The 23,575-nt window shown below is 39.7% G+C and overlaps 3 protein-coding genes across 4 annotated transcripts in view; 1 reads left to right on the forward strand and 2 right to left on the reverse strand.

Moving 5' to 3' along the window:
* LOC306881385 (tripartite motif-containing protein 16-like) overlaps window positions 1-23,575 on the reverse strand; it is a 108,912-nt gene that overhangs the window by 63,896 nt on the left and 21,441 nt on the right. The window lies entirely within an intron of this gene.
* LOC306881382 (tripartite motif-containing protein 16-like) lies at window positions 6,376-15,121 on the forward strand. Of its 2 annotated transcripts, XM_079435470.1 has the most exons (7): window positions 6,376-7,028; window positions 7,490-7,585; window positions 7,666-7,899; window positions 8,166-8,325; window positions 8,466-8,513; window positions 14,169-14,363; window positions 14,485-15,121. In XM_079435470.1, the coding sequence occupies exons 1-7, from the start codon at window positions 6,456-6,458 to the stop codon at window positions 14,526-14,528; spliced, it is 1,350 nt and encodes a 449-aa protein (XP_079291596.1). In that variant the 5' UTR covers window positions 6,376-6,455; the 3' UTR covers window positions 14,529-15,121. The 2 variants fall into 2 exon arrangements, with proteins under 2 accessions (XP_079291596.1, XP_079291595.1); XM_079435469.1 differs by having other exon boundaries at window positions 6,388-7,028; window positions 14,169-15,118.
* On the reverse strand, window positions 16,589-23,317 carry LOC306881395 (uncharacterized protein). Its single transcript, XM_079435484.1, has 2 exons — window positions 22,958-23,317; window positions 16,589-19,125 (listed from the first exon to the last, which is right to left on the reverse strand). Exons 1-2 carry the CDS (start codon window positions 23,040-23,042, stop codon window positions 17,867-17,869), a joined length of 1,344 nt encoding a protein of 447 aa, XP_079291610.1. The 5' UTR covers window positions 23,043-23,317; the 3' UTR covers window positions 16,589-17,866.

Consider the following 23,575-nt stretch of genomic DNA (forward strand, 5'->3'; position numbering starts at 1 on the left):
TACCATAGATATGATGATGATGATGATGAGGAACTCCTCCACTGACCCCACCTTGACCTCTCCCAGACCAGCAGCACACGGATCTTCTCCACCTGAACACACAAACATCTCATGACCTCTCGATGCTACACAGATTCCAGCCAAGACACACACGCATGTGTGCATCAGAGCCGTCTGCTGATTAAAGCAGAGTTCACATAATGCCAGGTTCAGTAAAAACTAGATTAGAGTAAACGAGTCTTTCTGTGGTGAGATGTGATTGTGTTCTCTCAATACTGCTGGCTCTATGACAAACTGATCAAGATAAAAGCATCTGCATGGAAATGGACGAACAGATGCAGTGACAATGGGTATTGTTTTTGCAATTTAAATTGCCATTTAAAAGAAAAACAAAAAACTCCAGTACACTTGTGTACACCGTAGAAAAATATGGATTATCATATGTCTACTTGAAAATGATTTAGAGAGAAGTATTATTTGTATGGATTGGCCGTTATTGAGCACTATGTAAAGCACAAGTGCATCACAGAAGTAATAGAACTTGTGACGCTTCAGGAAAGCCCTAATATGGAAGGCATCCAGCTATCGCTGTAACTGAATAAAATAAGATAGAAACACATAGAGTGATGAAACATGAAGACAACACACATCTGACTGCAGCATTGTATAGTTTATCTGTGTTCTTAAAGCCATCTCGGGAATTTTCATTATTATGTTTACGATCCATTGCTAATCGACATAGCCTTTATTACAGTAGAATATATATTTCTGTGTCACTCTGTGATAAGAAGCCACATCAGATCACAAAATCTATTTCTAACATTCGACTGATGTTGTGGAGTATATGTTATGATGTTTTTGTTGGACAGCAGGTTTAGAAATGCTTCTCATTAGAAGGAAATATGTTCGGCGTGTTGATTTTTCACACACACACACACACACACACACACACACACATAAGAGTTTCCTCGTCTCATCGCGTGAAGTCACAGGTGATTTTCTCAATACTTAGATTTTTTTTGCACCCTCAGATTTTCAAATATTGTCCTATCCTAACAAACCATACATCAATGGAAAGATGATTTATTCAGATTTCAGATGATGTATACATCTCAATTTCAAAACATTTACCCTAACGACTGGTTTTGTGCTCCAGGGACACAGATTCCATATGATTATGTGGATCTACATATATTAATATTCATTTAAAATAAATGCTTTATAATATGTTAAACTAAAAGTGCCTGTGTGTAAAGGATTAATAATAATATAAATCATATGTAAATTATAATTATCATTAAAGCCAGACAATTTTGTTATATATTTTTTAAAGGTACTTTATAGTGACCTTTAATTTGTAGGATGAGAAACTGGGAGAGTGACTTTTTTTGTGTTTCAGACGTGTCACTTTGCTCACATCTGATTGGTCTAATTTCAGTCTGAGATCTCTAACTCAGAACATAACCTGCCCCGGAGCAGAGTAAATTACTCTGGTGATGAACGCAGCTAAAAGACAAGCCACTTTCATGGTACCTAAAACCCAGGATTGGTGCAAAGTGCAAACTAAACTGAAACTTACCTGGCTAACCAGCTTCACAGTAGCCTACAGGCCGCAGATCTAAACCAGACTGGATTTGCTTGGTTTTGTCAGCTCTGAAACTCTGCGTTTGTTCAGCAGGTGTGCATGCGCTCACAGACACTCAGCTGTTTCTTCTACGGAGCGATGACGCCGATGTCTGCAGCTGCGATGGGGTTGTAGAGTCTCCTTGTGAGCTGGCAGCAGTACATCATGACATGCACAGCTTCAGCGGGATTGAACCAGGACGGATTATTGCCCTCTCTCATCTCAGTCCCCTTCAAACACACACACACCCTGAGGCGTCTCAGGGTGCTTTCACACCTGTAGATCGTTTGCTTTGTTCCCAAACAGGGATTTAATTGGCTTCAATTGCACAGCGTACCAAACTGTGTTCATGCAAGTCACATGTGAGTAAAGCTGTCCTCTAATTGGTCAGAGTTCACCTGCTTACAGTATTTGTCAAGATGGAGTGATTCACTTACTGACACTTTTTAAATTTACTTGAGTACTTTATCAGTGTTTTTCTTTAGAAAGCTTTACTTCACAACATTCCAAAGCATAATGTCATACGTTTTACTGCACTACATTTCATCAATTTAACTTGCTGGGTTTTGTTTAACCTTTAATACTTGAGTACAAGAAAGTATTATATATTTAATGTTCTTAAGTAAATCCTTGAATTACTTTTACTTGAGTAAAAGAAAGAAAGTACTAGATTCTAATGTAATTAATATGAAACGTAGTGCAGTAAAAAGTAAAATATTATGCTTTAGAATGTTGTAAAGTTTTCTAAAGAAAACCACTGATAAAGTACTTTTACAGCAGAGGAAAAATACTTCACTACGGTCTGCCTCTGAATATATCTATCTATATAGAATTATATTTTTTATATATGAAGAGTTAATTTGCAAAAACAGATAAGTCAGTTTTTAACAATTTTCAAAAATCATGTTTTTTCATTATGCATTAATCTCAGTCTAACTGCAGTTGGGTTATTTTGATTAGGTTAAAACAATACAGCTAACTAACACAAAAACACATGATAAAAAACAGAGTTATCCATTTTTTAAATAAACTCTCCACATATTCTCTCTCTCTCTCTATATATACTGTATATATATGCAAAACCCTGTCAGAACAAATGCAGTTACAGTCAGAAGGAATCAAGGCTTTGTCAGGACAGCATTCCTGTAATGTGTGGAGAAGAGCAATTAATTACACATTTTAATATGAAGTGCAATAACAAATATTCACACTCACAGAATCAGACACTGACTGCTGCTTTTATATAACATCTGTGACCCTGCACCACAGAACCAGTCATAAGGGTACATTTTGTGAAACTGAGGTTTATGCATCATATGAAAGCTGAATAAACAATCTGTCCATTAATGTATGGTTTGTTATGATAGGACAATATTTGGCTGAGATACAACTATTGAAATGTGAAAAAAATCTAAATATTGAGAAAATCACCTTTAAATTTATATGCAATGCATATTACTAATCAAAAATGAAGTTTTAATATATTTACAGTAGAAAATGTACAAAATATCTTCATGGAACATGATCTTAATATCCTAACGATTTTTGTCATAAAAGAGAAATGTATAATTTTGAGCCATTCAATGTATTGTTGGCTATTGCTACAGATATACCTGTGCTACTGATGACTGCTTTTGTGCTGCAGGGACTCATATTTCCCGTTATGAATTATGATACTGCTTGGTCTGTTGGGTCGGATTGCTTTCTCATCACGAGTGAACCGCTCCAGATTGTGTTTGCAATCGTAGCTCGTTTGGTCTGCTTCTGGTTCTTACCAGAGAGCGACTGCTGCACAACCAGCTCTAGTGCGATTCAACCCAACTGAGGCAGGTGTGAAAGCACCTTGAGTCTGTACTCACCCGGACGCCGTGAAAAACGAAGGGGAAGCCCTGTTCCAGTGGCAGAGCGCGTCTGGCCCTCTGAGAGCGAACACACAGAGCGGTAGTTATACACCAGCTTCATCACCTACAAAACCACAAGCATTAACACATCACTCAAAGAGGGGGCTTCTGGGAAGGGCTTCCCTGTCAGTGAAAAATAAGAATCATTATTAAATTGGGGTTTCCAGGTTTAGTGGATGCTGCAATGATGGAAAGTTCATTTGCACTAATTGAGGAAATCTGTGCCACTTTAATGTGCAAATGCAGGATGATTCTCCCTTAAATATTTTTATTGATTTCATTTTAAATCATGATGTTTCAAAGTCTTCTGGAGGACAGCAATCTCCAGCCGCAGACTAATAGAGAGGAGACGGTGATTATTTCAATACTGAAATCAGTCTAGAGTATAAACCATTTTATTTTTGCACTTTTCATTTTTGTTTAACGTTGGAAAAAATTATATCCGTTTAATATCTATATTATACTAGTTTTATCTAGTATAATAGTTTTTAAGGTTTAATGTTTTGTGTTTGTCACTACGTTTCCTTTTTTGAAGAAGAAGAAGAGTACATTTATTTAGAAAGGATGCATTAAACTGAACAAAAGTGCTAAATCTCATGTAACAATGTCAACGGCTTTACCAATTAAAAAAATTAAAAAGAGCTGTCAAACGATTAATTGCATCCAAAATAAGTCTTTGTTTACATATATGTATGTGTGCTGTGTATATTTATTACATACATACATATATATATATATATATATAAATAAATACACACACATGCATGTATATATTTAAGAAAAATTTGGATATGAAATATATTTATATATAACAAATTATACAAATAAAAATATATGCATGCAAATATATTTTCTCTCCTGAAAAATTGTATCAGTTTTCACAATAATAATTTTCTGCAGACTAAATGATTTACTGTGGTAACTGACAGCATGTTAAACGTCCAGTAAATAAAGCTTAAACTGCATTAATCTCAGAATATTTCATTTATACACACAATCAGCCCATAACCCCTTGTGATGCAGTGTCCTGACCAGCAGGGTGTTGTATCCTCCCTCGCAGCAGTCTCTCCAGCAGAGACACACCGAGTCCAAACACCACTGGCCCCAGCTGCTTGGGATCTCCGGACAGCACGATCTGCAGCACAAACCCAGAGACTCGTGAAGCAGTCTGCAGTGACCAGCACTTCTACACAAACCAAAATGCAAACTTTATGGGAGGAGAGTATTAAAATGAATCACAATTCGATTTACTAACATTTGCACTCATCAAATTACTGGTATTTGCACCTTTATTGAATGCCTAAAAAAAGCATGTCTTAAAGCAGATAATTTGCACTGCTCCTGGTAGATTGCGCTGGTCATTATTGAAATTATCTGGCTGTGTCTGTGTTCTTTAATGTGTGTATTGTCAGTAAATCACATGCAGAAGTTCCCCTCCCATCAGTGCTTTTATGGAATTGCGCTGCAATGGTAATTGGCCCCGTTTAGTAAATCTGGCCCTTGGTTCTTTGCCACTGTCACCTTTGGCTTGTTTAGATGGGGACACTTAATGTATGGCATCATCGTGAGCTTTATTGCACAGATACTATTTGAAGAGAACTCAACTGAGCTGTATATGACGTAACTGAATCAACGATGAACTGAAAAACTGACTGTTTGCTATTGTCCTCTTGCATTATTGACACTCTTTTCCTGTTTAACACTGTAAAGCTACTTTGACACAATCTTGTACAAAGCTCTATATAAATAAATGTGACTTGACTAACAAAACAGCATATCAAATAATGCTAACACATTTAAACAAATATTATTATTATTATTAATAAAATATATAATTATATATTTTATATATACAAATATATAATTTTTTGGAGAGAGCGCTGGACATTCACTCCCCCCACCTACAATCCCTGCCGGCCAGGGACTCGAACCCACAACCTTTGGATTACAAGTCCGACTCTCTAACCATTAGGCCACGACTTCCCCGTAAAGATCAACCCCATCAAGATCAACGCACCGCCTTTGGCCAAGAGACCAACTGGTTTTACTGTTATTTACTCATATTTATGCATTTTCCTATAATTGGATCTCCGTTTTGTAACCCATTGTAATGGGGTGCGCATTTCAGCACATCATTGGACATTTCTTCACACGGCGGCCCTTCATCTTTGTCTGAGTTGAGGCAGAGGTACTCAAATACTTGGAGCGCAGCTTCACCAAACCACAGCATTTCACACGCAGGCAAATGGCCTTTGTGAATGTTTTCATTGCTCTCTCAGAACGTCACATAGGGCCAGTCTGATAGATGATAGATGGGTGGAGTGGCTATCTTGAGTCCTGCTGGGCCTCTGTGTGTACCGGGACATTTCATTCCAGAGAACACAAGGTCATGGGCTCTATCCTCTGACCAACCTGCCCTCTTAAACACAATAAATGCTTTCAAGCCAGTTCCCACCTCTCAGCATGACCTGATGACCGCTTGGATCCACAAGGACTTCTTTACAGCTGAGTTTGTGTTCAGTCATCATGATGCTAAACAAAATTCATTGTGTCCCTCATATGATGGACTGTTTTGTGTTCTGGACTCAAAACATTCCTGGTTGATATTGGGGGCCATCCTGAATGAGCATCAGGATCCCTCGGCTTTCTTATCGCTCTCGCGGTACTTTGATGTCATGCACTGATCTTTCGGCGCAGAGCCGCTTCAAGTCGAATACGCCTAATGGCTTTGCATTTACTTTAATAACAGTCAGGTGTGTCGAAACTAAACTCAGGAATGAGGAATCTGTTTTACAGACTCACAGACACACCTGTTTCACACACGTCACTCAAACACAGAACCAGGAAACAGGAAACACATGTGTTCAGGGAAAGAGAAACTGAAGTGTGGTTGAGCTGTTGTGTGTTTGTCTCTGTATTTGTGCAGTAAAATGGCAGAAGCCCGTATTTCAGAGGAGCAGTTCTTGTGTCCGGTGTGTCTGGATCTCCTGAAGGATCCAGTGACCATCCAGTGTGGACACAGTTACTGTAAGAGCTGTATTACAGACTGCTGGAATGAGGAGGATCAGAAGAGAGTCTACAGCTGCCCTCAGTGCAGACAGACCTTCAGTCCAAGACCTGCTTTATTTAAGAACGTGGTGTTTGCTGAAATGCTGGAGAAACTGAAGAAGACTAATCTTCAAAGTGTGGTTCCTGCTGGAGCTGGAGATGTTCAGTGTGACGTCTGTACTGGAAGAAAATACAAAGCTATCAAGTCCTGTCTGGTGTGTCTGAACTCTTACTGTCAGAATCACCTCCAACAACATGAGAGTTTCTTTAAAGGAAAGAGACACAATCTGACTGAAGCCACTGGACGACTGCAGGAGATGATCTGCCAGAAACATGAGAAGCTCCTTGAGGTTTTCTGTCGCACTGATCAGAAATGTATTTGCTTGCTGTGTTTGGTGGATGAACATAAAAACCACGACACTGTATCAGCTGCAGCACAGAGGACAGAGAAACAGGTATTTAACACTAGACTCTGATGAAATATTGCTGACACTCGTTTCATATGTGTTTATATCAGCACCATATTAACAGCTTACAGCATTCACACTGAACACGACAGCAGAAATGAACAGCAGCTGCAGGAAGAGATTCACTGCTGGAAATACACTGTAAACTTTTAACAACACAATCTTTCATAAAATAGGCCTTGATTAAGAAACATAAAATCCCCCATTCTTTGACTAAATATATATTTCTATCAGTCAAAATGCAGGTTAAATGCAGTGACAGACGACACAGAAACACTGTCAGAGTGAAGCTCTACGTATGCGTCAGGATTACTTTTATGATAGTTACACTTACACTTAATCTTTATAATAATTCATGTACAATAGTGGTAAATGTTCAATCATCCCTTCTCAAGTTTGAATCTACAGATGTTTTCTGTGACATTGACTATCATGTGTTTGTCCTGCAGAAGCAGCTGAAGGAGACGCAGAAGACGCTCCAGCAGAGAATCCAGCAGAGAGAGAAAGATCTCCAGCAGCTGAGAGAGGCTGTGGAGTCTCATAAGGTGAGTCTGGAGAAGAAGAGAAGTTTGTCTCCGTCTCAGTTCAGACTCACTGAAGCCTGAATCACTGTGTGTCCTAACAGCGCTCTGCACAGACAGCAGTGGAGGACAGTGAGAGGATCTTTACTGAGCTCATCCGCTCCATTGAGAGAAGCCGCTCTGAGCTGATACGGCTGATCAGAGATCAGGAAAAGCAAGCAGTGAGTCGAGCTGAAGGACGACTGGAGCGACTGGAGCAGGAGATCAATGATCTGAGGAGGAGAGACGCTGAGCTGGAGCAGCTTTCACACACACAGGATCACATCCAGTTCCTGCAGGTAACACAGATCTAGAAGAACAGCATCATAGTGGACTTGAGCAGATCCTGCTGTGACACCAGACTCACAGAGAAACATTTCATGAGAGTCTTATAATATAATCATCAGTCAGGCTCTCATCTCACCATCTTCTTCTGAAAGAGATGCAGCTTACAAATGGCTTTCAAAATCTTGTTGAAATGGGTCTCATGTCAGAACTTTTCTTTCACTTGTATAAGTGGTGTCCCTGTGTGGAGCTGATGAGTTGTGATTTGTGTTTTCTGTAGAGTTTCCAGTCTCTCTCAGCTCCTCCTGAATCTACAGACGTAAATGATGATCTCTTCAGTTCTCTCGTCTCTTTTGATGATCTGAGAGAATCTGTCCATCAGCTGAGAGACAAACTGGAGGATTTCTGCAGAGAGGAGCTCAAGAAGATCTCAGACAGAGGTAAAGTCCTGCAGATTCATCTGCTCTCAGAAACCAGTCCATCATCATCTCATATCATGGAGAACATCATATTAGAAATGTGTTAGGAATGGATGCAGGATCATGAGAATCACACTGTTCATGTCTGTTGATTTCCACAGTCACATTCACCAACATTGTTCCCAGGACCAGGAACCACTTCCTACAATGTAAGTCAGTAAGAAAACAAGAGCAGTTTTTGAAGGGGACACAATTAATATTATTACTGATTTAATTAGTTTTATAATGTGTGCTTAGTTTGGTCAAGTTTGTTGCTGTGGAACAGTGTGAGAAAGAATTTGAGTGCTCTATCTGAGCATCATGTGGTCATAAATAAACAAGATGAATGCAGTGCAGTGCTGGCCACCGTGTTTTGCATAAACCTTTATTCATTTTTTTTTTAAAGATAAAAGTATAGCCTACATGCAGATTAATAAATGCACACATACAGCATATATGTGGGTATGCATGCTTTTATGCATATTTACTGTAAACACACACACATACAGTAGTACTGGTCAAAGTGTGGGCACTATTACTGTTTTTAATATTTTTGAAGGAAGTCTGCAATGCTCATCAAGCCTGCATTTAATTCATCACAAATACAGACAAAAGCAGTCATATTTTGAAATATTATTACAATTTAAAATAACGGTTTTCTATTTTAATGGGCTTTAAAATATAATTCATTTCTGTGATCAAATCTGAATTTGCAGCATATTTACTCCAGATATCAGCGTCACATGATCCTTCAGAAATCATTCTAAAATGCTGATTTATTATCAGTGTTGGAAACAATTGTGCTGTTTAATATCTTTTATAACCTGTGATAATTTTAGGATTCTTTGAAGAATAAAAGAACAGCATTTATTTAAAATATAAATATTTTGTAACAACATGCACTACTGTTCAAAACTTTGGGGTCAGTCTTTTTTTTTTTTTAAAGAATATTAATACATGTATTCAGCAAGGATTTAAATAGATTAAAAAAGTGATATTAAAGCCATACTGTCAGGAAATATTTCTATATTTTGAAAATCCCCTTTTTTTAAATAAAATGGAGGCTTGATGAACATAAGAGACGTCTTTTAAAAACATTAAAAATAGTAATGTGTGTAATAGTAATAAAATCTAATACTAATAGTAATGTACAGTGAGACTTTTGACCAGTACTGCTTATAAACAAAAGACATCCTCTCACCTTCAATTGTTTCCAGCAAAGTTATTAATATGTGCTCAATATGAAAAGCAGCAGGCTGGCCATGAGCAGCTTGAAGTACTGCATTGCATGTCATGGTCAAGCTCTCAAACACATCTGAGTGTTCATATGATCTGATGTGGTTTGGCCCTGTCCTGTCTCCCTGTAGCACTCACTGTCTCAGCTGTCTTACATTACACATGATGGCTGAAGTAGAAAAACTAGTATTTATTGTTTAATACATCATGTTGGAATTAACATTAGACAAGCATAAGTGATGAAAAATGTTTTCCGTCAGCTTTTGTAACCGTTTCACTCAACATTCAAGTTTACAGAATACATTTCTATAATGTGTTACTCACTGCATTTATCTGCTGACGAGATAGCTAGACAACTAATGAGAACTCATGTAATTATATCCCACATAACGCTTGCAATAAAACAGAAATAAAAGCTTGGCCTTTTTCACGAAACCAGAATCCAAACGCTAGGCGCATATGTCAGCAATGACCAAAACACAATGCTGCATCATACTAGAAGAGTTAACGGAAATAAATACAAAGAATCAAATGGAAAAACAAGAACTTGTCCTTATCTGAATGTAAATGTGCTGTAAGCTATATCCTAGAGCTGCTGCTGCAATCCAGGCGCGTTTCTCAGACATCTAAACCCTTTCATTTCCCATTATTCATAAATTAATGTTAGCTCCAGGCCAGAGGGAGCACCCAACCACCGAGCAACAAGGATCTCATTTGGATTTTACATTTTAAACAGCAGGATTAAATCAATTAATCAAGCGCCTGCCGCCATTGTTTTGAATGCGCTCCAACACTAACCGGAAACGTCCGAGGAACAAAGACGTCACTTCTGTTGTATACCGTCCGAATAATTAACACTGTGACGGCCACATGTGAACGTGATATTTTATTAACAGAGCTCGTGTCACCAACATGACATATCACACACTGACTCAGTGCTCGTGCTCTCTTGTATATACACCCAATGAGGGAGCGCCTGTTCTTAAAGAGCCCAACACATTTCTAATGCAACACATTAGAATACACAAATCACATTGTATTTCTGAACAGATCATTAATCACAATGATCTACAACTCCTTCCTTTAGCTGAAACCTTCTACCGAAAGAAAGAAAACTTTTTTTTTTTAACAATGAAGAAATTTGCGGCATGACATTAACTTGGTCAGCAACTGAGAATACGAATGACTGCCATTATAGCAATGTAACCATTGCAGAAACAAATCTCAAAATGGTTTCCGTATACATTAAGAAAACACATCAACAAAAATGATATTGGCAATATAGAAATAGCCATAACAAACACATTTAGCAAGTATTCAAAATAATAACCAAAGTGCCACTAAATCTATCATTAGTAGAACTCACTGTTCATATCTTGGGTTAGGCTTGCAAATACGACCTGAACGTGTTCTATACGGTGCACTGCCGACCTTAGCAGGGGACTGTACTGTATGCTTTGGCAAGGCAGTCGGTGTGGATTCTGGTTGTGGGAGGTGTGTTTGTGGTGCAGGGGGAACATAGTCCTGTGTATGTGTCGTGGTATTTTGAGAGTCAATGTCCTCGGGGGTAAGCTGTGAAGGAGGGGGCTCTCCAACGGGAAGGATGTGGCATCGGTACCTCCTGTATGTTCTCCCATTGCATTGGATAGTGTAAGACCGAGGCTCCTTGTTCACCTCCTTTACTGTGCCAAGGTGGTCGTATCCTTTCGGGGTTTGCATTCTGACAACTTGTCCCTCTGTCAGTGGTTGCAGTGGACGACTTGAGGCATCGTAGTATCGCTTTTGGGTCATCCTCTTATGGAGGAGCTGTGCAGTGACTTGCTGCGCAGGTTTGGGAGCTGGCTCTAACAGCTTGGAGTTAACGGCAATGGCTGAGCATGTCTGTCGTGACAACAGGCGTTGTGCAGGGGAACCTAACGTCGGGTCACGAGGAATGTTTCTCAGATTTAGGAGATTGAGGAATACATCCGTCCCATCTCTGTGAGATTTCTCCATCAGCTGCTTGGCACTGCGGACCGCTCTCTCTGCCAGGCCGTTTGACTGCGGAAACTCTGGACTACTGGTGACGTGGATAAAGTCCCACTGTTTGGCAAAGTCTCTGAATTGTTGACTTGTGTACTGTCTGGCGTGTGAGTGTGTGCGGAGTGCCATGCACAGAGAAATGTCTCTTCAGTTTCCTGATCACAGCTGACGATGTCGTGCCATGGAGAAGGTCAATCTCGAACCAACCCGAGTACGAGTCCACGAGCACCAGGTAGTTTTGGCCACGCCACTCAAACATATCTGTTGCCACTGTAGACCAAGGCATGTCTGGAACTGGGTACAGTTTCAGTGGTTCTTTCTGCTGATGTGGCTTTGTGCTATTACAGACTGAGCATGCGAGGAGTTCCGCTGCGATATCAGCAGTCATCGTTGGCCAGAAAATGATACCTCTTGCTCTGTGCTTGGTAGCGTCCAAACCAGGGTGTCCTCCATGGACTATGCCAATGTATTCTCTCTGTAATGAGCGAGGAATGACAGTTTTGTGGCCTTTTATCACTATTCCGTCTTCCACAGCTAGTTCATCTCTGTAGGGAAAGTATGGACGCAGAGCAGGGCGCAAGCTATGTTCTTTATTTGGCCAACCTCGTTGAATCACAGTGCTAAGAGCCTGTAGCACTTCATCCTCCGCTGTTTGCTTTCTGAGTTCCTCTAGTCGGCCAGTAGAGATGTAACTGACGGACATGACCTCAAATGTGTCATTTTCAGCATCTGGAGGGACTTTTGTGTTTGGAGCTCGAGATAGGGTGTCCGCAGGATACATGTGTTTACCCTTCTTGTACACCAGAGTGATGTCGTAGCACTGTAACCTGAGCATCATTCTCTGTAATCGTGCAGGGGCAGTGTGAATGGGTTTCTTTAGAATGGTCACCAGGGGCTGGTGGTCTGTTTCGACGACTGTTGATTTTCCATACACATAATCCCTGAATTTGTTACAGGCGAATACGACAGCAAGCAGCTCCTTTTCAATCTGTGTGTATCGCGTCTCCGTGTCTGTGAGTGTGCGAGACGCGTATGCAACTGGTCTGCCATCCTGCACACATGCAGCACCGAGCCCAAAACATGATGCATCACAAGTTAATGTGACTGGCTTTTTTACATCATAGTATGACAAAACAGGTGGGGTGGTCAAACAAGCTTTGAGAGTATCAAATGCTTGTTGGTGCTGCTGGTACCAGCACCATACAGTTTCCTTGTGTGTCAGTTTCCTTAGAGGTGCAGCAACATCACTAAAGTTTGGGATAAACTTCCCCAGGTAATTTGCCATTCCAAGGAAGCGCTGCAATGCTGGAACATCCTTGGGAGCTGGCATCTCAGAGATTGCTTTTGTTTTTGAAGGATCCGCCTTCAAGCCTTTGCTAGTGAAGATATGGCCTACTACATAGCTGACTTGGTCCAGACGGAATTTACATTTGGCAGGGTTTAGTTTGAGCTCGATCTCGCGTGCTCGATTCAGCACTCTTTTCAAATTGACATCATGTTCTACAGCATCATGGCCTTCGATGATGATATCATCGACAATGATAGCACAGGGGTAACCTGAAAACAGCTGCTCCATTGAGTGCTGGAACACTTCGCTTGCGGAGTTTATGCCGAAAGGCATACGAAGAAATAGCGCCCAAATGGAGTGCTGAACGTTGTCATCATAGAGGACTTGCAGTCAAGTCGTATCTGCCAGAAAGAGTTCTTTGCGTCCAGCACAGAAAATACAGTTGCCCCCGACATCTGGGATGCTACTTCCTCTACGCTGCGCATTGGATGATGGGGTCTCTTTAAGGCAGTGTTGAGATCTTTAGGATTTATGCACAGTCTGATTTCTTGTCTGTCCTTTTTATGTGTCACAACCATGGACGAAACCCAGTCTGTTGGCTCTGAGACTGTCGAAAAGTCCGTGCCGTCTTCTCACACCATGTTGTATACCGTCCGAATAATTAACACTGTGACGGCCACATGTGAACGTGATATTTTATTAACAGAGCTCGTGTCACCAACATGACATATCACACACTGACTCAGTGCTCGTGCTTCTCTTGTATATATACCCAATGAGGGAGCGCCTGTTCTTAAAGAGCCCAACACATTTCTAATGCAACACATTAGAATACACAAATCACATTGTATTTCTGAACAGATCATTAATCACAATGATCTACAACTTCCTTAAACAGCCTTTGAAATGTGCGCGAAACCGGACGCGCGCTCTCAGATGAACGCGCGCACTTGTCTCTCCTCTCAATCAAAGTGTGCGTGTGCTCGCGCAAACTGTGTCCTGTGCACGCGCAAAGAGAAAATAATCACTTCATCCGATGTTTAAGTGAATAAAATAGCCAACTGACCGCCTGGAGTTCCACAAATATTGACTTTTTTATATTAAGTATAAAACATTATTTACAATACACAGTGTGGTTTTAATCCTATTTTTAGGGGGACAAGGACACCCCTCAGATAGGCTGGGTCTTGTGAACCCTGAACATGAAGAGTTCAGCTACATGAACAGATCAAACAGATTCATAATAATTCCTGATTCTGATGTGTTTTATCTCCATCAGATTCCCAGCAGTTCACTCTGGATCTGAACACAGCATTTAAACTCCTCCGTCTGTCTGAGAGAAACAGAGTGATTACTAACACTGGCACAGATCAGCCGTATCCTGATCATCCAGACAGATTTGATGGTTATCCTCAGGTGTTGTGTAGAGAGCGTGTGTGTGGACGCTGTTACTGGGAGCTGCAGTGGAGTGCTGGTAAATATAGTAGTGTGTCTATATCAGTGTCATATAAGAGCATCACGAGGAAGGGATGGGGTAATGAGTGTATGTTTGGATCTAATGATCAGTCCTGGAGTTTGTTCTGCTCTTCCTCCAGATACTCATTCATACACAATAACATACGGACTGATCTCTCTGTAAAGTCCATCAGCAGTAGAATAGGAGTGTTTGTGGATCACAGAGCAGGAACTCTGTCCTTCTACAGCGTCTCTGACACAATGACCCTCATCCACACAGTCCAGACCACATTCACTCAGACCCTCTATCCTGGGATTAGAGTTGATTATGGATCATCAGTGAAACTGTGTGGGATTGGGTTTGAGTTTGGGATTGGGTTTGGGCGTTTGTTTTGGTCTGGATCATCAGTGAAACTGTGTTGATGATCAGAATAGACTGATGAGAGATTGTACCCATAATGCTTTGAGCTGCAGGATAAATCAGTAACAGTGAGATGTTATAGTCTCTTCTTTTCTCTTGATTACATTAATACTGCAGCTGAACTTCTGTCAGTGAAATAACATCAGAATAAATGTAATAAATCCTCATATAGAGTCCTGCTGAGTGATCATGTGTTCCTGTGCTTTACCTACATTTGTGTTCATTAAAATCACTTGTTTAGTTAATCATATTAATAATAATGATTAATAATTGATATTTTCATTTTTAAAATTATTTTAATGAGTGTTTTCAATGTTCAGTTCTCTGATATAAATAAATCTTCTCCACACTTGATGAACAAAGGTGATGTGTTTTATTTAGACAAGTTTAAAGTTTAAGCTTTTGCACCAAAATATCATATTAATGCTATAAAAGAATAAAAGGTATTTTCATTAAATGCATTGGTTGGAATATACAGTGTCTGTAAATATATACAGTATATATATGGGTCAAAGATGAAGAGGGGGTTTCAAGCATCAAAACTTTAATAACAGCTTTAAATTAGGCATATTTAGAACAATAATGATCTTCTAATTAAGGACCACAGCAGACCCTGAATACTAATGAACTGTCATCTGAAATCTTTACCTCGATCCTTCAAACCTCTAGGTTTTACTCATTTGTCAACAAGACGATTTTAATCATTTAAATATAATCCAATTTAGTATTTTCATAAAAGTTATTTAACACATAAAAGTAGATACTTGCATATCATACGCTTTTTGTGTATAAAATCAGATTTGTAGATTTTAAACCACTTTAAACATTTAACACTAATATTGTTTCCAGTCAAAATATCTAAACATTCTTAAAACAAGATATGTTTAATTAAGAAATAAAATGACAAATACTAAGTCTTGTTTTCTGGAAATAAATTAATAATCATAATTAAACGATTTTAAGCTTAAAACAATAATAAAACAAATCTGTCAATGGGGTCAGAAAATGAAAAGCAATTCAAATGGAAAACAAGGCCATCTGACCCCATCAGCAGATACTTTTATTGTTTTAATGCAAAAATCTTTTTTCTGTTTTCTTTCTTTCTTTTTGAACCAGAGACAATAATAATTTTAGATAATAATTTCTTTCTGCATCATAATAATAACTTTCTGCATCACTCGTGTCTTCACGCTCCTCTTTAATAAACATCTTTACAATATTGTCACACACATAGAAGTCAATAAACCTAGAGTTTTCCCAGAGTCACGTTTAAGATTTTTAGGTTAATTAATATTAATAAACTAATCTGAAAACGAGGTTACATCAACAGAAGTCATGTTTAGGTTAGATCACATAATTAATTTTTCAAAGGAAAGCCAGGTGAAACTTTACTGTACTCTGATAAACCCAGCTGTTATAGATGTATCTGCTCTAAGATCTGAAGAGTTATGCAGCACAATATAATGTTTAGAACTAGTGAACTGTTACAGCTATAATATCTGTTTCAAGATAAGATATGAAGTTAAAGAAAGCATGCTTGTTACCTTAATGCTTGGATTGCTGTACTTAGCCATGATTCCCATGGTCATAAAAATCCTGGAAAAACTCATTTCCAACAGCAGAAAAGTTATGGGAATAAATGCACTGTATCTGTATATGGGACACAATGTGTGACCACAATAAATGAACAATAATCTATTTCTTAGCAAAATGCTGTGACACTTAAATGTGTTTCTACAGAGGTCAGCACATTTAGATCATGAACTTCTGAACTACAAACCAAATAAATACTCCATGAATATAGATCATAAAATGAGGCAGGTCACACTTGACAGATCCTTTTTTATTTGTTAATTTCATCATGTACAGTTTGCACGCTACACATTTGCGGCCTTGGTTATGAGAGAACTAAATGATGTAATTAATGTACTCTATTCAATCATAAACACACGGGGCTTGACTGATGTTTGCCGTCCAAGTAGACCGTATGAACACCAGTGCGCCTGTAATGACCTTATTTCAGTGAAGACAGATTCTCACTCGCGCTGAAGGAGTTGATTAGAGGAACAGAAATCATTCATTCTGTTTAAAACACACCAGCGGTGCCATTATTAATGATACACGACACGTGAGAACCAATGACTTCTCTGATGCCAAACAAGCCATATTCTGAAGGACAGAGATGAGCTGAGAGATTTGAGAGTCACAGCAGAGAAATAATGACTTATATTTCTGTTCTTAACACTGGACTAGCTTTACAGTGTTTGTGTGGTTCTCGTTTGGAGCTTCACAGCCCCGGGTCTGTTCATAAAAAACACTCTGGACATTCTGATAAACATCTTTTGTGTTTGTGTTCAACAGAAGAAAGTCTAAAAGTTTGGAAGAAAGGTCCCAGTTTTTTGGAAACTCACTATTAAAGCTTCCAACACTTGCTTTTTTTTGTCATGCATCACCTTACAACAAACATGATTAAGTAAATAAAAACTGTTGAAGGAATAGTTCATCCAAAAATGACAATGTGCTGAAACAATACTCTCAGTCCATCCAAGCTCAGGATGAGTGTTTCTTCATCAGTGTCTCAGCAATGGATGCTCTGCAGTGAATGGGTGCCGTCAGAATGAGAGTCTGATAAAAACACCACAATAATTCACACCACTCCAGTCCATCAGTTAACATCTGCAGAAGACAAAAGCTCAAACACATCCAAAAAGTCATTTTAATGTGAGAGACAACAGGAGATGTAATTTTTCACTGGAGGAAGCGTGATTATGGATTATGGACTAGTATTTTAGTTAAAAATGTCTTAATGGTGGATTTGTTCCAGCTTTTGTCTTCTCCAGATGTTAACTGATGGACTGGAGTGGTGTGGATTATTGTGATGTTTTTATCAGACTCTCATTCTGACGGCACCCATTCACTGCAGAGCATCCATTGCTGAGACACTGATGCAGAGACACATTTCTACAAACCTGAGGAAGAAACACACTCATCCTGATCTTGGATTTTCAATTTTTAATGAACTCCTCCTTATAGGATATTAATGCAGATATAATGTTATTTAAACATCATTTCTAAAAGCATCCCTGCAAGAATAGTGACATTCACTTCGTCAGCTTGGGACAGTGCTTCTTCTTATGAGTGAGCAGCGTACTCAACCGTCCGAAGCACTTCCCACACAGCGGGCACTCGTAGGGTTTCTCTCCGGTGTGCACTCGCTCGTGTGCTTTGAGCGAGTCGGAGACGGTGAAGCACATCCCGCAGCGAGCGCACTTGTACGGCTTCTCTCCGGTGTGAATCCTCTGGTGCCGCTTGAGGTAAATGAGTCTGGTGAAGGCTTTGCCGCAGTCGAAGCACACATGCGGCTTCTCTCCGGTGTGGATCTTCTGGTGCTCTTTGAAGTTGTGGTGCCATAAGAAGCCGCGTCCGCACTGCGAGCAAACGAAGGGCCGTTCGGTGGCGTGTGTTTTCACGTGTTTCTGCAGATGCCGGGCCTCGATGAAGCTCTTCCCGCACTGAGTGCAGTGGTATAACTTCTCTCCTGAGTGCTTCTTCATGTGACCCACCAGGTTCCCGTGATATATGAAGCTCTTGCCGCACTGAGGGCAGGTGAAGGGTCTTTCTCCGGAGTGAATGCGTATGTGGATCTTCAGGTTTCCTTTATGCGTGAAGTGGCGTCCGCATTGGCGGCAGGTGAAGGGCTTGAGTCCGGTGTGGATCTTCGTGTGATGCAGGAGGCTTCCTTTGTGCGTGAAGCTCTTTCCGCATTGATCACACCCAAACGGCTTCTCTCCGGTGTGGATCCGTATGTGATCGGTGAGATTGTCTTTGTGGATGTAGCTCTTGCCGCACTGCTGGCAAACGTACGGTCTCAGGCCAGTGTGAACTCTAAGGTGATTCTTAAGGCTCTGTTTGTGAATGAAGCTCTTGTCGCACTGATCACACGGGAACGGTCTGTCCACGGTGTGAATCCTGTAGTGATCCATCAGGTGCTCTTTACATGCAAAACTCTTCTGACACTGAAAGCAGGTGAAGGGCAGTTTGCAATTCTCTCTCGGAGCCGCTTTCTGCATCAGGTTGGTTTCGGTCTCCGTGCAGCTTTCTCCAGAGTGCACCCTGAAGTGGTCCATCAGGTGCTCTTTGGACTCGAAGCTCTCTTTGCATTCGAGGCAGGTGAAGAAAAAACCGGCTGTTTTCTGAGCTCTCTTATGAGACAAGCCCTTCCCAGACTCTGAGCAGCTCAAGATCTTCTGTCTGCTGAGGACAAGCTGAGGATCCTCCAGCTGATGATTATCGTCTTCGCTCTCCTCTTCACTCTCCTCCTCGCTCTCCTCTTCACTTTCCTCTTTCACTTGCATCAGGCCTGAAGTAAACATGGTAAAAAAAAAAAAATTAAATCACAGACTTGACGATTGTCAAGGTAATGGAAATAAAATTTGCACCTCTGCATTGATCCGGAAAGCAATACAGAATGTAAAAAAAAAAAAAAAAATTATATTAATATATATATATATATATATATACACACTCACCTAAAGGATTATTAGGAACACCTGTTCAATTTCTCATTAATGCAATTATCTAATCAACCAATCACATGGCAGTTGCTTCAATGCATTTAGGGGTGTGGTCCTGGTCAAGACAATCTCCTGAACTCCAAACTGAATGTCAGAATGGGAAAGAAAGGTGATTTAAGCTATTTTGAGCGTGGCATGGTTGTTGGTGCCAGACGGGCCGGTCTGAGTATTTCACAATCTGCTCAGTTACTGGGATTTTCACGCACAACCATTTCTAGGGTTTACAAAGAATGGTGTGAAAAGGGAAAAACATCCAATATGCGGCAGTCCTGTGGGCGAAAATGCCTTGTTGATGCTAGAGGTCAGAGGAGAATGGGCCGACTGATTCAAGCTGATAGAAGAGCAACTTTGACTGAAATAACCACTCGTTACAACCGAGGTATGCAGCAAAGCATTTGTGAAGCCACAACACGCACAACCTTGAGGCGGATGGGCTACAACAGCAGAAGACCCCACCGGGTACCACTCATCTCCACTACAAATAGGAAAAAGAGGCTACAATTTGCACGAGCTCACCAAAATTGGACGGTTGAAGACTGGAAAAATGTTGCCTGGTCTGATGAGTCTCGATTTCTGTTGAGACATTCAGATGGTAGAGTCAGAATTTGGCGTAAACAGAATGAGAACATGGATCCATCATGCCTTGTTACCACTGTGCAGGCTGGTGGTGGTGGTGTAATGGTGTGGGGGATGTTTTCTTGGCACACTTTAGGCCCCTTAGTGCCAATTGGGCATCGTTTAAATGCCACGGCCTACCTGAGCATTGTTTCTGACCATGTCCATCCCTTTATGACCACCATGTACCCATCCTCTGATGGCTACTTCCAGCAGGATAATGCCCCATGTCACAAAGCTTGAATCATTTCAAATTGGTTTCTTGAACATGACAATGAGTTCACTGTACTAAAATGGCCCCCACAGTCACCAGATCTCAACCCAATAGAGCATCTTTGGGATGTGGTGGAACGGGAGCTTCGTGCCCTGGATGTGCATCCCACAAATCTCCATCAACTGCAAGATGCTATCCTATCAATATGGACCAACATTTCTAAAGAATGCTTTCAGCACCTTGTTGAATCAATACCACGTAGAATTAAGGCAGTTCTGAAGGCGAAAGGGGGTCAAACACAGTATTAGTATGGTGTTCCTAATAATCCTTTAGGTGAGTGTATATATATGTATATATATATATAAAAATATATATATATATAAGCCCTAGTTCTTATAAAGAAATGAAAGTTTGAAAATGCTTTAAGACCTTCAAAATACACTTTTTTTGCAGATTTTTTTACAATTATTTTTAAGAAATGTAACCATTTAAAGGGGTCATGACTCATGAACTGAAAAACCAAAATTCCCTTGATGTTTTGATATAAGAGCTTATTGTACTATAAAAACATCCTGTAAGTTTCAGAATATTAATTCATTTAATATCTTGAATAAAATATGCCTATTTTCCAATGTTTCTCTTTCTTTTTGGCATTATCGCCCGTGTAGACATTTCATGATGGTCAGTTTAATTTCCTTAAATAAAACAATCGTTGCGTTGTTTTTAAACTTGTAGTCTAGCGATAACATGGGCTATTTGATATTTATCATGTATGACTAAAATCATGCAGGGATTAAAAACTAATTCTGAGCAAAAATGTTGAGGTTTTTTCTTTTCTGGTAGCCTAGTTCAGAGGTCTATACTCTAAATAAGAATAAATAGGATTGGAACGCATCTCCAGAATCGCATACACGGATGCACGTTGCCATTATGGTAGTCAGCGCCGAAAAACAGGCAAAGAAAATATAAACTGAGGCTACAAAAGTGCTTCAGTCAAGATCAGTGAGGGATTGTCTTTTCTTTTGTTCTTTGATTAACACTAATGACTGGCGGCAGCGGCTGCTGTCAATGCATGTCCATACACCCTTGTATTCTCTCTCTACTCTTTACGTTCACTTAAGACAGAACCGATTGTATTTATGGGATATTTTTGTATAATTCTGTGTATTTGTCCATTCGAATGTGTAAGAATGTGAGAAAGAGAGCCGAGTCCAGTGTTTGCGTATATAAGAGGCGGCTTTTGGGCGTGCGCTTTGTGTGTGTGTGTGTGTGTGTGTGTGCGCTTTGTGTGTGTGTGTGCGCGCTTTGTGTGTGTGTGTGCGTGCGTGCAGCACGGAAAACAGTGTGCAAGTGCAGAAGCAAGTTCTATTTTGTCTTCTTGCAGCTGAATCTTTTGAAATCACAATAAATGCGCATACAGAAATCGAGAAATAGAGTCCAAATTTAATTTTAGAACAAGTAATTCGGTTCCTGACCTTCCATCTGATCCGATTTCAAAAATTGGAACAGCTTTTCGATTCTCAACCCTCCTACTAAATTATTTCATATTTAAATTTATTTCAAGTATAGTGACTATGGGGCCATGTACAATTTTTTTTTTTGCAATTTAATAGGTTACATGAATTATGTTTCCATCTTTGTTGCCACAATATTTGAAAGTTTTGGACTTTTTCTGTTTTAAAGAGTGGAGTGCCCCAATACTTGAGTCCATATAGTGTATGTACAAGTCATTGGTGTTTGGTGATGAGTTTTTGGCTCAAGGTCTGCATATAAAGTCACACCAGAGGTGTTCAGCTGGGATCAGGACTTGGCTTTCTGCAGACCAGTCAAGTTCTTCCACACTGCCTCAATCAATCATGTCTTATTGAACCGTGTCTTTTACACAGAGACACTGTCATGTTAGAATAGAAAAGGGTTCTGTCCAAACTCTTGCTATAATATTAGAAGCACACAATTCCCTAGAATATCATTATATGCTTAAATATTAAGATTTGTACTAATATTACATATTAATTACTAAAGTAGTCAAACCTGTTCATTAGAAGGGGGTGCCAATAATTTTGGCTATATATAGTGTATTTAAAAAAAAAATGCATGGGGAAAAATGGCTTACAAACTTTTTCTGTGTAGTTATATCCAATTTTACAACTCTGCGGACATGACAATGCAGCTATAAATCCTTAAATGATGGAAAGTTATGGCTTACATAGATCCAAAGCTATAATAATACAGAATAATTCATGGAAGTTGTTTTATATTTTTCTGCTATAAAATTCAGATTGTTCACCCTAATTTTTAGGTAATCAACGTCACACCACGGATTGTGTTGATTGAGCAGGAAGGTTCACTGAGCTCAGATTAATTACATGCATTTGTTTCTGAGTTTATTAATCCTGCTTTCTCAAAATGCTGCTTCTCATGCGCGCGTCCGCGGAATCTGCTGCTCTCACGAACGCGCATGGCTCGAGATTGTCGTTAATTAAACTACACTTCGGTTGTGTACCTGTATGCTGTCAGAACACTAGTTATGGTGCCTTTGCGTCCTTTTCTGGCTTGAATTATGTAACACGAGCGAGCGAGTCAATAAATAAATGTTTGATCAAAACAAAGGAAATGCTGGGATCGTGTTTGAGGAGTGAATACTGCTTAACATGCTCTCAAACCTGAATACTTCTTCATCAGCAGCTCTGTCATTCAAACAGTATTACCATCAACACTGGCATGCTACTTAAACACAGAAATACAGTCATGAAAACATATTTCCTCTGGTTATTTCACAGCAAGCAAACCTCTTGATTCCTCTGTTTGCTCATCTTTCACCCTGCAAGCCTCGGGAATCCGCATTTCTTCACTCTCCTCTTTAATAAAGTCCATCTTTGCAGCAGAATGTGATGAAGATGAAGATGATGATGAAGAAGCTGGAGTTGTTTTGGTCTGTTTGTAAACGAGTCTTCATCGCGGTCCGATTACTGTAATATTCGCCGCATGTTGACTCGTATATTAATAGTTAGCACTAATGTAGGTCCTTTTAATCCAGTCGATGTATATTTGTAGGTAATATATCCTGATTTTGACTCTAAAGTGTGCTGTTGAGCGACGGACTGACGTTAGCGTAAGATGGCAAACACGGCTTCTTCTTCTTCTGTTTTAGTAACTTAAAGATGCTTTAGCGCCACCTACTGACCTGGAGAGAACAGAGATTTAATAGAGGAAGGATATATATACGTTTAACAAATAAATACATAATTACATACAGATACTATATATATATATATATACACACACACACGATTATATATATATATATATTATAACTTTGTCTGTTGAGTTAGGTAAGTTCTCTTCATCTGTTGCTCCTATTGTCTGTGGGGTCCCTCAAGGATCCATTTTGGGGCCACTTCTTTTTA

The sequence above is a fragment of the Barbus barbus genome, assembly GCF_936440315.1.
Source record: "Barbus barbus genome assembly, chromosome: 15".
Classification (NCBI taxonomy): domain Eukaryota; kingdom Metazoa; phylum Chordata; class Actinopteri; order Cypriniformes; family Cyprinidae; genus Barbus; species Barbus barbus.

Excerpts from the sequence above, each read along its gene's own strand:
- LOC306881382 (XM_079435469.1), top strand. The coding sequence starts at position 6,456 with ATGGCAGAAGCCCGTATTTCAGAGGAGCAGTTCTTGTGTCCGGTGTGT. Across the intron at positions 7,029-7,489 it reads CACAGAGGACAGAGAAACAG|AAGCAGCTGAAGGAGACGCA; the intron begins GTATTTAACACT and ends TTTGTCCTGCAG. Across the intron at positions 8,514-14,168 it reads CAGGAACCACTTCCTACAAT|ATTCCCAGCAGTTCACTCTG; the intron begins GTAAGTCAGTAA and ends TATCTCCATCAG.
- LOC306881395 (XM_079435484.1), bottom strand. The coding sequence starts at position 23,042 with ATGGACTTTATTAAAGAGGAGAGTGAAGAAATGCGGATTCCCGAGGCT. Across the intron at positions 19,126-22,957 it reads GCAAACAGAGGAATCAAGAG|GCCTGATGCAAGTGAAAGAG; the intron begins GTTTGCTTGCTG and ends TGTTTACTTCAG.